Source organism: Nomascus leucogenys, chromosome 6 (genome assembly GCF_006542625.1).
Source record: "Nomascus leucogenys isolate Asia chromosome 6, Asia_NLE_v1, whole genome shotgun sequence".
Classification (NCBI taxonomy): Eukaryota; Metazoa; Chordata; class Mammalia; order Primates; family Hylobatidae; genus Nomascus; species Nomascus leucogenys.
In genome coordinates this window covers 95,911,808-95,927,058 of record NC_044386.1, presented here as the reverse complement: position 1 = coordinate 95,927,058, position 15,251 = coordinate 95,911,808, and the positions used below count along the sequence as shown (strand labels likewise).

General features: G+C 37.4%; 1 protein-coding gene across 8 annotated transcripts in view; it reads left to right on the top strand.

The window, feature by feature from the left end:
- Positions 1-15,251, top strand: part of SCAPER (S-phase cyclin A associated protein in the ER) — a 562,100-nt gene that overhangs the window by 419,512 nt on the left and 127,337 nt on the right. For all 8 annotated transcript variants that reach the window (XM_030814840.1, XM_030814838.1, XM_030814836.1 and 5 more), the window contains one exon: positions 14,990-15,113. In XM_030814840.1, coding sequence (XP_030670700.1) covers positions 14,990-15,113 — 124 coding nt within the window. The remainder of the gene's footprint in view (positions 1-14,989; positions 15,114-15,251) is intronic.

The following is a 15,251-nucleotide window of genomic DNA, read 5'->3' as shown; positions in this document are numbered from 1 at the left end:
CTGTGTTTAGCTTTATAAAAAACTACCAAACTGTCTTCCAATGTGACTTTATCACTTTGCATTCCCACCAGTAATGAATGTGAGCTCCTGTTCCTCCACATACTCACCCGCATTTCTGATGTTAAGTACTTTGGATTTTAGCCATTCTAATAGGTGTATAATGGCATCTTGTTTTAATTTGTAATCCTTCAATGACATGTAGCATTGAACATCTTTTTCTATGATTATTTACAATCTGTATACCGTGTCTTTGATGATGTATCTATTAGATCTTTTGCCCACTTTTTAACTAGATTTTTTGTCTTCGTATTAAGTTGTAAGAGTTCTTTGAATATTCTGGATACAAGTCCTTTATCAGATATGTGTTTTCCATGTATTTTTCTCCTAGTTTGTGGCTTATCTTTTTGTTCTCTTAACAGTGCTTTTCACAGAGCAGTGTTTTTAACTTTAATGAATTCCAACTTATCAATTTGTTCTTTCATGGGTTTTTGATATTGTATATGAAAACTCATTACCAAACTCAAGATCATTTTGAGTTTCTCCTTTGCATTCTCTAGAAGTTTTATGGTTTTATGATTTACATTTAGGTGTATAATCCATCTTGAATTAACTTTTGTGAAAAATATAAAATCATCTAGATTGATTTTTTTTTTGCATGTGAATGTCCAGTTGTTCTAGCACCATTTGTTGAAATGACTGTTCTTTGTTCCTTTATCAAAGGTCAGTTGACCTGTATTTGTGTGCTTCTAATTCTAGTCTCCCTTATTCTGTTCCATTGATCTGTGTGTCTATTTTTTTCACCAATACCACATTCTCTTGATTATTGTAACTTTATCATAAGACTAGTAGCCACATAGAGTCAGTCTTCCAACTTTATCCTTCTTATTAATATTATGTTGGCTATTCTGGATCTTTTGCCTCTCCATATAAACTTTAAAATCAGTTTATCAGTATTAATGGAGTAACTAGCTTGGATTTTGATTGAGACTGCATTGATCAAGTCAGGAAGAACTGACATCTTAACATTATTGAGTCTTCCTACCCATGAATATGGAATATCTTTCCATTTATTTAGATCTTTAATTTCATCCATCAGAGTTTTATAGTTTTCCCTCATCTAGAATAGTGAGGGTATATACATATTTGTTAGATTTATACTTGAATATTTCTCTTTTTTTGCTGCTAATTTAAATGATACCTTGTTTTTAATTTCAAATTCCAATCTGTCGTTGCTAATATATAGGATGGCAGTTGACTTTTATCAAGGTGTGACCTACAGCTTTGCTTTAATTGGTTATTCATTCCAGGAGGCTTTTTGTCACATCTTTGGAACTTTCTACATAGACCATCACATCATCTTCAAACAAGTAAAGTTTTACTTCTTCCTTCCTAGTCTATGTATCTTATATTTCCTTTTCTTATCTTACTGTATATAGGAGTGGTGAGAGAGGATATACTTAATCTTGTCCCCAATCTTGGGGGGAAAAGATCTGGTTTTTCATCATTAAATACGATGTTAGCTATAGTTTCTTATAGATGCTCTTTAATAATTCATGAGTTTTTAATGATATTTAAGATAAAACTAAAAAACTAACGTGTCACCTTCTAAGCATGACGGGGAACCCATTATGTTGATAACTGAAAAAATAAAGGGAAAATCTCAAACATTCATGTGGAGCTATACCACTAGACAATCAAATATATGAAGGGAATGTCTCCTTATAAATTATTTCATCTAACAAATTGAAACAAAATAATAGAATTTGAATATCACAGTTTTGTACCCCTTGAAGAGTGAACCTTTGATGAATTCATGGCTCTAAGTATTGATCATCAGTGACTGCTAATCTGAAAAAAAAGAATGACATTCAGATATTATGCGCCTGCTGATTAAAGAACTCCACCACCTATAGTCTTGCCAAAAGAGGTCAAACCTGAGTCTGATCAAGCCTCCAGATCCAACTTCCAATTTTCAGGAAATGCTGAAGAAAAAGGAACATTTGAACTTCACCATGTATATGCGGGCAGCAAAATTGTAAGGAAAATAGAGGAATGGAGGGGAACTTCACAGATTAAAAGAGATGTAAAAGACATATCCAGACATATTTTTAAAAGATTTTGTTAAAAGTAGGTAAGACTAACCATGGATGCACAGTGCTGGACATATACACTTAGGTGATAAAAGCATAATAAAATGCAAGGAAGTGATCACTGTAAATGTCAGAATTGCAGCTACTTTGCAGGGAAGGAGAGGCTATAATTGGGATGAGGAAAAGTATGTCTGGAGCTTCTTAGTAACAAAATTCTGGACCTGAGTGGTGATTTCAAGGATGTTTTCCTTATAGCAACTAACTAAGCTATATTTTTGTGTAATTTTCTGTATCTGTGTTTTATTTCATTAAAAATGTTTTTTAACAAAAAAAATTATATATGCATATATGCAGCATATATGAGGTCAGGACAGGTATCTAATTTTTTTCATTGTTACCTGTTACACTTAGCATAGCACCTAGACATAAATAGATGCCCAATAAACAGTAGTTAAATGAACAGTCATATAATCCCATCGTAATTCAGCTTTTACACAGAATCAGTAGATTATGTCTCCTCTCAAAATTGCTTACAGTGAAAGCTTAATAAAATAACTTGTATAAGTTTTAATCTGCCTCCCAGCATATTTATAAAGCAATTTAGCCACAATCTAATTTTCAAGTTCTAAAATAATTTTCCTTCTGTATAAATACACTTCAGAACTTTTAGATACTTCACAGTTCTCTCTGTTGGGTCCTAATTTTATTCCTGATAGCTACAAAAAATAAAATATTTCTTTGGTGCTGAGAATAAACCAGATTGGCTGAGAATAAATGTTCATGATCAAATGAGCATTAAAAAGTAGAATAGTGGGCCGGGCGCGGTGGCTCATGCCTGTAATCCTAGCACTTTGGGAGGCCAAGGCGGGCGGATCACGAGGTCAGGAGATTGGGACCATCCTGGCTAACACGGTGAAACTCCGTCTCTACTAAAAATACAGAAAAATTAGCCAGGTATAGTGGCAGGTGCCTGTCGTCCCAGCTGCTAGGGAAGCTACTGAGGCGGGAGAATGGCAAGAACTCGGGAGGCGGAGCTTGCAGTGAGCCGAGATCGCACCACTGCACTCCATCCTGGGTGACAGAGCGAGACTCCGTCTCAAAAAAAAAAGTAGAATAGTGGAGAATGTGGCTAATTAATGTATTAAGATATTCCACAGTTACACATTCTTGTATGTTTTAAACAAGGAAGACAGTTGTCCCTTCATTAGACATCCGTGTGCTCAGCCAGACTTTGTGCTGCACAGTATGAGGGCTCCCGACAGAATGAATGAGACAAGGATCTTGCCTAGAAGCAACTTAGGCTGGTTATGTAACAGAATATAGTTTTCAGTGGTTTGACCTAAGTCTCAGTTTCAGCCTCTAGAATTAGCACGTGTTTTCAGGTGGGCCACTCCTGCAGGGCCAGGCCTAGATTACACGTCTCATTCTGTGAGAGGGGCACTGACTTAGGTTCACTTCAGGCCTTAGACTTCTAAGCACAGTTAGATCTCCCTAGCTTCACATAATTCTTTTAAATAGTATCTGAAGAAACTAATTTGGAGCTTTATAAAGATAAAGCATAATTTGAGAATGACTAAATGCGTATAAACTGTATGCTATTTATTAAATCCTTAGTGCAAACCAAAGATATTCAGTAAATTACATATGCATTGGGGCTCTGGTGTTAACATTTGTCTCTCCCTTTCCTAAGGATTTGGAAAACTCCAGGTCTGGGTGTTCTGGTCCAATCTAGAGGGTTCTCATCAAACTACTATATCAACTGCTAATCATCTTCTTTGTTTTGCGAGGATCTGTCCTTTTATATTTATCCGCATCAGGCTAATTCTGTTCTTACTTGAGGGCAAAATGATAATTGATAAAAACACCAAGTTTCTCTTTGCAGCCATATTTATGTGATCCTAGTACTTGCTATCCCTACTTGGCACAGAATTTTACTGTGCCAGAACTTAAAGCCATTCTCTCTCCCCCATGTAGATTTTGTGAAATTGCCTTTGGCAGCTGTTTAAAAATGGTTGCTCTCTTGACACAGGTGTATGACAATGGATTTTGGTGAACAGTGTTTTTTTTTTTAAGTCTTAACCACTGCAAACTGCACAAGAATATAAACTATGTACTTTCTAAGTTATATTATTAAAACCTTCCCACATGGCAACAGAGCTTTTCTGTTTAACTATTTTATAATGTCTTAGGTGTGTACTACGCTTGTATTCTATTACTGTCCTTTTTCTGTATGTCCTGCACTTATTGTCAAAAGACCCAATTTTATGATGCTTTTCCTATCCTCTGTTTTTTGAGAGGAAACATTTTCAGTGAAAAGACTTGCTGACACAAAAATTCACTCACATATTCATGATTTTTTGGAGCAGAAAGCCTTTATCTCAAACCCCCCAACCACAGGGTACTTTTGACAGGATGGACAATAAGTTTTTAATGTCTTCTCAAAAGATACTTTGACAATCTGGTGCTTTCTGTTTGATGTTAAAAAGTGCTTCTAGTCATTTGAGTTTAAAATTACAGGGAAAGCTGCTTGGGTAGACCACCCAGGCTGGGTTCAAAGGAGTGATCTTTCTCAGACAGGTACTCCTCAAATAGAGGTTGTCTTTCAAACAAGTTTTACTGAAAGGACAAGTTTTTCCTGACCCTGGGTTTTTCGGTTCCCTCCTCCTTTTTTTTCCTCATCAGAAAGTGGTTCCTTTGTGAAAGTTTCTCAGGAGAGTTTTGTGAGCATAAGATTATGTAGATATACATTCCACACTTTACCCATAAATGACTTTTCTATATCATGTAAAGCACAGATGGCATTAGGACATCAGTCCCATATCGTGTGTTGTTTGTTCATGCCTCATGATAACACACAAAAGATTTGAAACAAGTAGTAGGAATTCCATTGAATAAAACAAACAAAAAAAGAAATTAAAAATAAAGGTTATATAAATATACTTCAAAACCGAAGGGAAAATAGGATAAACTATGGAGTTGTAATGTTCCACACATTATTCTTAATACCCCAAAATGTTTTTAAAAGGCTCTAGAGATCTGCAATTTTATATATTGACTTTACTGTAAAGCTACAATACACAAAACAATGTGAAATAGACATGATGATAGATAGTTATCAATTGCAGTCTGATAAAGATGGCATTTCAAACCAGTGGAGAAAGGAGGGTTTATTTAATACCTCTTCATGAGAAAAATAAATTCAGGCTCCTGTCTCACACAACACACCAAAATAAATTCTAAATGAATCAGCAGTGAATTAGAAAACCATAAAATTACCATACACAGTGATAATTCAAGGAAAATAAATACAAATGGTTAGAAGGTGATACAAATGAATAATTACCTCATCTCATAGTGAGAGTGAGAAAGAATTTTTAAAGCACAAAAGGAAAGGCAGGAAAAAGAAAACTACAAAAATTGTTAGACTACATAGAATTGTTTAGTCTCAATATATTTTTAAAAACTTTAAAATAACATAAGCAAAATGGAAGATAAAAGTTAAGCTTGAAAAAATACTAACAATATGTATTAACCATTTGTCATATTTATAATGAGATAATCTTAATAAGTTATTTTTAAAAGATGAAAACTTCCTCCCCAAATTTTAAAATAGCAAACTAGAACAATTAACAAAAAGATAGCGATAAATAGCAACTTTATTTTGAAAAAAAAATAAGATAGTAAATGTCTTTTTCCCTTATCCCCAAATCAAGTTTATATTGTGAATTCAAAGGCAAAACTCATAAAAGCACCAGAAGTAAATTTAAAAGAATATTTTTATAATATTCAAGTAGAATGGCCTTTCTAAGTCTGACAGAAATCTCAGATGTCCTAAAGGAAAAGTTTGGCCGATTGTATCAAATAAAAATGTAAAAGTTATTTATGACAAAAATAAAAAAATAAAAAAAAATCAAGATAGCAATAAACTGGAAAAGTTATTTTTAAAATATGACCAAAAGGGTTAACATCTATATCATCAGTAAAGAGCCTTATAAATAAATAAGGAAAACACACCCCAATAGAAAATGAGTAGAAGGCACACTGTGATAATGCAAGAAAATGTAAATAGACATGGCAAATAAACACTGGAAAAAATCTTTAATCATACTGATAATCAAAGAAATGTAACCTTTAAAATACAAGTTTTATTTAGCTGTCAAACTGGTAAATATTTGTTTTAGTGAGATTATTTAATGTTGGTGAAAGCATGGAAAAAATATTTTTCTGGGGGTATAAATTGATTAAAATTTTTTTTTCTGGAGGGCAGTTTAAATTTGACAATATCTATCAAAAGACTTCATAAAGGGAATGCTTCCAGTTTTTGCCCATTCAGTATGATACTGGCTGTGGGCTTGTCATAGATAGCTCTTATTATTTTAAGATACGTCCCATCAATACCTAATTTATTGAGAGTTTTTAGCATGAAGTGTTGTTGAATTTTGTCAAAGGCCTTTTCTGCATCTATTGAGATAATCATGTGGTTTTTGTCTTTGGTTCTGTTTATATGCTGGATTACATTTATTGATTTGCATATGTTGAACCAGCCTTGCATCCCAGGGATGAAACTGGAAGCATTCCCTTTGAAAACTGGCACAAGACAGGGATACTCTCTCTCACCACTCCTATTCAACATAGTGCTGGAAGTTCTGGCCAGGGCAATCAGGCAGGAGAAGGAAATAAAGGGTATTCAATTAGGAAAAGAGGAAGTCAAATTGTCCCTGTTTGCAGATGACATGATTGTATATCTAGAAAACCCCACTGTCTCAGCCTAAAATCTCCTTAAGCTGATTAGCAACTTCAGCAAAGTCTCAGGATACAAAATCAATGTACAAAAATCACAAGCATTCTTGTACACCAATCACAGACAAACAGAGAGCCAAATCATGAGTGAACTCCCATTCACAATTGCTTCAAAGAAAATAAAATACCTAGGAATCCAACTTACAAGGGATGTGAAGGACCTCTTCAAGGAGAACTACAAACCACTGCTCAATGAAATAAAAGAGGATACAAACAAATGGAAGAACATTCCATGCTCATGGGTTGGAAGAATCAATATCATGAAAATGGCCATACTGCCCAAGGTAATTTATAGATTCAATGCCATCCCCATCAAGCTACCAATGACTTTCTTCACAGAATTGGAAAAACTACTTTAAAGTTCATATGGAACCAAAAAAGAGCCCGCATCACCAAGTCAGTCCTAAGCCAAAAGAACAAAGCTGGAGGCATCACACTACCTGACTTCAAACTATACTACAAGGCTACAGTAACCAAAACAGCATGGTACTGGTACCACAACAGAGACATAGATCAATGGAACAGAACAGAGCCCTCAGAAATGATGCCGCATATCTACAACTATCTGATCTTTGACAAACCTGACAAAAACAAGAAATGGGGAAAGGATTCCCTATTTAATAAATGGTGCTGGGAAAACTGGCTAGCCATATGTAGAAAGCTGAAACTGGATCCCTTCCTTACACCTTATACAAAAATTAATTCAAGATGGATTAAAGACTCAAATGTTAGACCTAAAACCATTAAAATCCTAGAAGAAAACCTAGGCAGTACCATTCAGGACATAGGCGTGGGCAAGGACTTCATGTCTAAAACACCAAAAGCAATGGCAACAAAAGCCAAAATTGACAAATGGGATCTCATTAAACTAAAGAGCTTCTGCACAGCAAAAGAAACTACCATCAGAGTGAACAGGCAACCTACAGAATGGGAGAAAATTTTTGCAACCTACTCATCTGACAAAGGGCTAATATCCAGAATCTACAATGAACTCAAACAAATTTACAAGAGAAAAACAAACAACCCCATCAAAAAGTGGGCAAAGGACATGAACAGACACTTCTCAAAAGAAGACATTTATGCAGCCAAAAAACACATGAAAAAATGCTCATCATCACTGGACATCAGAGAAATGCAAATCAAAACCGCAATGAGATACCATCTCACACCAGTTAGAATGGCCATCATTAAAAAGTCAGGAAACAACAGGTGCTGGAGAGGATGTGGAGAAATAGGAACACTTTTACACTGTTGGTGGGACCGTAAACTAGTTCAACCATTGTGGAAGTCAGTGTGGCGATTCCTCAGGGATCCAGAATTAGAAATACCATTTGACGCAGCCATCCCATTACTGGGTATATACCCAAAGGACTATAAATCATGCTGCTATAAAGACACATGCACACATATGTTTATTGCGGCACTGTTCACAATAGCAAAGAGTTGGAACCAACCCAAATGTCCAACAACGATAGACTGGATTAAGAAAATGTGGCACATATACACCATGGAATACTATGCAGCCATAAAAAATGATGAGTTCATGTCCTTTGTAGGGACATGGATGAAACTGGAAACCATCATTCTAAGTAAACTATCGCAAGGACAAAAAACCAAACACCGCATGTTCTCACTCATAGGTGGGAACTGAACAATGAGAACTCATGGACACAGGAAGGGGAACATCACACTCCGGGGACTGTTGTGGGGTGGGGAAGGGGGGAGGGACAGCATTAGGAGATATACCTAATGCTAAATGACGAGTTAATGGGTGCAGCAAAACAACATGGCACATGGATACATATGTAACAAACCTGCACATTGTGCACATGTACCCTAAAACCTAAAGTATAATAATAATTTTTTAAAAATGCAAAGAAAAAAGGCTTCATAAAATGTTCATATTCTTTGACTCAAGTTATCATTATTGGAAATTTATTCTAGGGAAGAAGGCAGAGTGGTACAGAATGATTTGTCCAGCAGCTGTTGTAAACATGGGTTGTGCTGTTAACCTGCACAGCATCTCAGCCATTGTCCTGTATTTGCAGAATTCTCAAGCATATAAGATGGCTGTCTCACTATAGAACCTGAGAGTGCCAAGTATTTGCTTCCCAGTCTTTATTGTGTCTAAGATACAGGAATGTGACCAAGGTTTTACAAACCACGATACCCACACTAGACTTTCACTCTGAAGGCAATGAAGTAAAGAAGCAAAGACATATCAAACTGTATTCTTTGGAGAGTTTGAGGCAGCTATATCTAGTGTTCAAAGTCACAGTGTTAGTTCAGTCTGTTTCATATGGTGCCCAGTGGTTTTTTTTCAGCAGACCAGTTTGGTGTTGTGTTCTTTGGATATTAGTTCTGGAAGTGTAACTTCAATACCTAAGTTTTCCAAATTCTATTACATACACAAGTAGCCTGTCAGTTAATTTCCTTTCTATTTAAATCAACCTGAGCTTCGCCCAACCAACACCATGACTTGCAACTAAGAATTCTGACTGTGTTAAAACAACTTTATAACATTGAAAATTGGATAGAATAGTAAGAGTTTAATTGAAGTAAATTTTTATATCCATAGGATGAGACACTATTTAGCTTTTAAAAACCATGCAGTATTTCTCAGTTTAAATATTTTACTCAGAGAGGGAACTTAGTATAAGACATTAAGTACTTAGAAAATTCTTGGAAGGCTAAGTGTGTTGGCTAACGCCTGTAATCCCAACACTTTGGGAGGCCTAGGTGGAAGGAGGGATCACTTGAGGCCAGCAAGTCAAGACCAGCCTGGACAACATAGTGAGACCCTGTCTCTACAAAAAAAAAAAAAAAAAAAATGAGCTGGGTGTGGTGGTGTGTACCTGTAGACCCAGCTACTCTGGAGGCTGAGGTGGGAGCATCACTTGAGCCTAGGAGTTTCATGCTGCAGTGAGCTGTGATCATGCCACTGCACTCCAGCCTGGGTGAGAGAACAACACCCTGTACCCTGTCTTAAAAAAGAAAGAAAGAAAGAGAGAGAGAGAAAGGAAAGAAAGAAGAAAGAAAGGAAAGAAAAAGAAAATTGATGTAAGACTTCTAGATTGACTCCTAAAACAATACCAAACAAATTCACAGGGGTGCTGCTCCTTCTGAGGCCAGCACAAGTTAGGGAGGAAATGTGTGGCTAATGCTACACAAACAACTATCTCTTACACCCAAGAAACCACAGAATGTGTACCCGAAGCTACAGATGAGAAATTAGCACAACCTATCCTACTGATTTTTGATGCCCAGGAAGCTGGAAAATGGACCCCAGAATGCTGCTGCAGGAAAGCCTCATGTTTCCAAACCTTGCTAATAACAGCCAAGAGCCACAGGAAGATGTCTTTGACTCACATTCAACCTCCAAATCTTGTAGGATACTGTTTGTGTAGGGGAGAATAAAAGGCTTTCATATGCACAGATTGTCTCTGAAAGGATATGTAAACCAGTAACCATGATGATTTCTAAGATGAGGCTGGGGAACATGAATAATATGGAGAAGCTTTTCATAGTATCCTTTTTTTGTTTTGGCGTAATTGTACTGTGGTCATCATCACCTATTCAAAAAGTTAACAAATTAAATTTTACTTGTATCTTAGCTCAGTAGTTTTCACTGTATCACAAAGGAACACACCCCCAGGCCTCTAAGGATGCTTTCAAGGGTCTTTGAAAGGGGAGAACAGGGTAGGTCGCTGGGTCCGCAACTTCTGCTTCAGCCAGAGCAACTCTGATTTTATCTGTTCTTTGGTTCAAGCTTCTGAGTAAGATTTTGTTTGAAGAAAGAATTTCCCTGCTCTTCTTAAAAATTAAAAGCTGGTGGGGCATGGTGGCTCATGCCTGTAATCCCAGCAGTTTGGGAGGCCAAGGCAGGTTGATCACTTGAGGTCAGGAGTTCGAGACCAGCCTGGCCAACATGGTGATAAAAACACAAAAATTAGCTGGGTGTGGTGGTGTGTGCCTGTAATCCCCGTTACTTGGGAGGCTGCGCAGGAGAATAGCTTGAACCCAAGAGGCGGAGGTTGCAGTAAGCCGAGATCATGCCACTGCACTCCAGCCTGGGCAACAGAGCAAGACTCCACCTTAAAAAAAAAAAAATTAAAGGCTAGTGTTATAGAAGAATATTAGATGTCATGGAGAACTGTTCATTATTATATATTAATTAAGAAATGGGAAAATGGGATAAAAAATAAATGTAAATTTATTTATAAGAATAGGAAAAAGACTAGAAGTACGAATACCAAATTTTCTCTTGATAGTATTTCAGTATTTCTTTGTGGCTCTCTTTCCCAAATTTGTGACAATTATTTTTAAAATTATTTTTATCAGCATAAATGCACATTATTTTTAAATTAAATAGAAAAATACTCTTGAAAATTTAGACATGTTATCAAATAAATGAAGTGGTGCTGGTTGACATCTGTGAAGAATTTGCTAGATAGAACCTCCAACTGATGTGTCGTAAATGTGTTAGATGTGGGTCAAGGTTTTTTTTTTCATTACTCAGGGAAATTGGGTGAGGCTGGAAACAGATGAGTCTCCTCCTGGCTCCCATCAACTTAGTCCTTTCAGCATTTATGTCAGCATACCATGAAAAAATTTGGCAAGCACTATGCTTTACTAACCTGGAAATAAGCATCTGTAGCGTGCTTTAATTTGATTCTATTTATTAACATTTATACCTTATTCATTAAGAATAATAAGATTAATAATCCAAATAATGGACTAATAGCCATAATAAGGGCTACCATTTATTAAATACTTAATCATGTGCCTGGCACTGTCCTAAGTACTTTACATCTATTATCTCAATTCTCATGACAGCCATACAAAGTTTAGATATTCCAGTTTTATAGGTGAAAAAATGGATGCTATTATGTGAAATTAGTAACTAACTTGCTAAAATCTTGAATGGTAGAAGTAGGATTCTAACTAGTATCTTACTCCAATGTCTCTAGTCTTAACCAGTATATTCTACTGTGCCCTTTTTTCAGGAGTCTATCAATTATGTGAAGCAGTATACAGCTATATCAGACAGATGATTACAAGTATAACAAGGGCTGTCTTCACCATCTCTCTCCCACTAGAGCATCAGCTCCATAAGGACAGAGAACTTGCCTGTCTTATCCACCTAGCACAATACCTGGAACATCATAGGAAGTTAGATATTTTTTGAATGAACAAATAACTCTGGCTGCACATCAAAATTGCCCATAAAGATTTTGAAACATTCAGATGTCAGGAGCCTACCCTATCTCCCAACTAGTATCACCAAGGGAAGAATTCAGGCAAGCATATATTTTTAAAGATCTACAGGTACCAGGCATGGTGGCTCACGCCTGTAATCTCAACACTTTGGGAGGCTGAGGTGGGTGGATCACATGAGGCCAGGAATTCGAGACCAGCCTGGCCAACAAGAGGAAACCTGTCTCTACTAGAAATATAAAAATTTGATGGGTGTGGTGGCACACGCCTGTAATCCCAGCTCCTTGGGAGGCTGAGGTGGGAGAATAGCTTGAACCCAGGAGTCAGAGGTTGCAGTGAGCCGAGATTGTTCTACTCACTCCAGCCTGGGTGACAGAGTGAGACCCTGTCTCAAAAAAAATAAAAATAAAAATAAAGTAAAATAAAACTACAGGTGATCCTAATGCTTAGTCAAGATACAGAACCCCTATCCGAGAGCAGTGGTTCTCTAACTTGAATATGCGGCAGAATTATCTGCAGAACTTCTTAAAATCCCCAGAGCTTCTGTTTACTAGGTCTGGGTTAGAGCTTGAGAATTTGCATTTCTTACAAGTTCTCAATACTGCTGGTCTGTGAATCACATATTTAAGAACTGTCCTAGAGACTTGGTTGTAAGGGACTAAATCAAAACATTTTTACCTAGAACTTAAGCAGGAGATTTAGTCAGACAGGCCAAAATAAACATTGGTCACTCAGGCAATACAGGTTTTAGTCACAGTATTCAAAACATCCAGGAATCTGTCGTGCCCATTGAGCTTGTTGCTCTAAAAGTTTCTTTGAACAATTGCATATCATTTTTTTCCAAGCCAAACTATATCTAGCTTTATTAAAGTTACTTTCCATAAACAATCAGGGTATTTCAGGCAGGACATGGGCAGATAATCGTTAACGGTGTACAACAACTTTCAAACTCCCTTCTTCAATGGACTACGAAAATCAGAAAGCCACTATAAAACCCAGCGAGGTCTTCATTTTATGCTCTGAACAGGGAAAGTTTAGAGTGAGGGTTGACATTTCACCTTTAGCATGTTGTTTAACAGCTTTTCATGAACTGACCCTGACTTCCAGGAAATGAAATAAAAATGGCAGAATTTATCTGAAAATCTGAAAATCCACAATCTAGAAATGGAAACTCTACTCTTTTTGGGGGGCTCCATCTCAGTGGCACCACTGGAAAGTCTGATTGCCTGACACACTGGTAACCATTACTGGAGGGTCAGGGCCCAACAGAGTTTGGGTTTAAGGGAGTTAAGTCTATGTTGAAGATGACAAGGGAGAAGAGGACATAACAACTAATTTTTTTTTTCATACCACAAAGGATTTGTGCCAAGGTGGCTACATGTCTCAGAGTCATGGAATCCCTCCTCCTGGGAATCAAGAAGAAGTCTCTCAAAATGGAAAGGGAAAGGTGTTTTCCCCACATCAATCCAGCATCAGAGACATTCTATTAGTGACCTATGACCCTTCCCCACAATACAACAATAAAGCGTTCTGTGCACTAACGACATAGCTTTGAAAAAGTAAAACAAGGCCAGGCATGGTAGTTCACTTTGAGAGGCCGAGGCGGGTGGATCACCTGAGGTCAGGAGCTCGAGACCAGCCTGGCCAACGTGGTGAAACCCCGTCTCTACTAAAAATACAAAAATTAGCTGGGTATGGTGGCAGGTTCCTGTAATCCCAGCTACTGGGGAAGCTGAGGCAGGAGTAAAAAACAGTAAAACAAATTTTGCATTTTTATAAAACTTGATAAAAATAGTATTTCAAACTATACAGTCACCAGAAGTACACAGTCACCAAAAATGCACACGCTTCACTTGGCATCTCCAGCACCTTCAGCTTTCTGTGCCTGGTCTGTTTTGGCATCTTCATTTTCTGCAGGGTTATTCCCCTCCCTGCTAGTGTCAGCATTTTCCTTTTTCCTTTTGGGTACCTCCTCTCTCTCCTTCGCAGGGGACTTTTTAAGGTTGGGCTCTGGCTTCGGAGGAGCAGGTTAAGCAGACAACCTTGCGGATCTTCTCTGGTTTGTTCTTCACCTTGGCTCTATCGCCTTTAGCATCCCCTTCAGCTTTTTCTTGGGTGTGGCAGTGATGCAGCAGGACATAGGCCATGAATGCAGGAATGCAGCAGCAGGCAGACTTTGGTCACGCTGGGGTCGTTCTTGCCCCTTCTTCACATTGCTCAGGCTCTGGGGGCTTTATAGTGTTTTCAGCATATTTTTTTAACCTCCTAGAGAAAAACATTTCTTTGATCAGTTGATCTTAAACTGTTTGGGCCCACGCAGGCCAGTTTTTACACTCTGGGAAAGATGTCCTCATCTGCTCAGGCACTCATCCATGCGCCGCCTCCAAGCAGTGTGGTGTCCGCTTCCTAGAACTCCAGGGTCTTATCTTACGTGGAGAGCCTCCAGTTTCTCCTTATGGGTGCCCTCTTCTTCCATGATCTTTCTTATCCTGGACCAGGAGATCTGGCAACAGAAGCTTTGATAGAGCCCTTTTCCTTTTTTTTCTGGGTATTATTTCTAGAACCAAAGTTCCTAGATAACATCTAGTCTTAGAGTATTCAGAAACTGTCATAGACTAGTAAAATATGTTTCCATTATCTGCAACTGCAGCTAATAGAAATTAGTAAGAGTCATTAGGTACCAGTGAACCCTGGGCTTTGGGTGAAAATTATAAGCTTTTATATCTAGCTGATGGGCCTTGCACCTAATAGTATTTGGCTTGGTTTTTAGAGTGACTTCCATCTCATGCCTGTTGCCTTCGTACCATTCGTTTTATGTATTTTTAATTGTTTAAAGAAGAGCTGCTCGGGTTTTATAAATGGTGTTTTTCTCCTTCTTTTAGGTCTCTCTGCAATGCAATCAATGTTTACAACCTCACCTGCAATAACTGTTCAGAAAACTGCACTGATGTTCTGTTTAGTAACAAGATTACCTTCTTAATGGACCTCCTGATACACCAGTTGACGGTATGTAATATTATTGCTTTGAGTTAGAAGCAGTTAAGGTTTGAGAAATAGTCCCTGTGGAGAAAACTAAAAGAATTCAACTTATTTACTCTCCAGATGAAAAAAAAAAAAAAAAAGAAGGAAGTGAAGATGACTGTG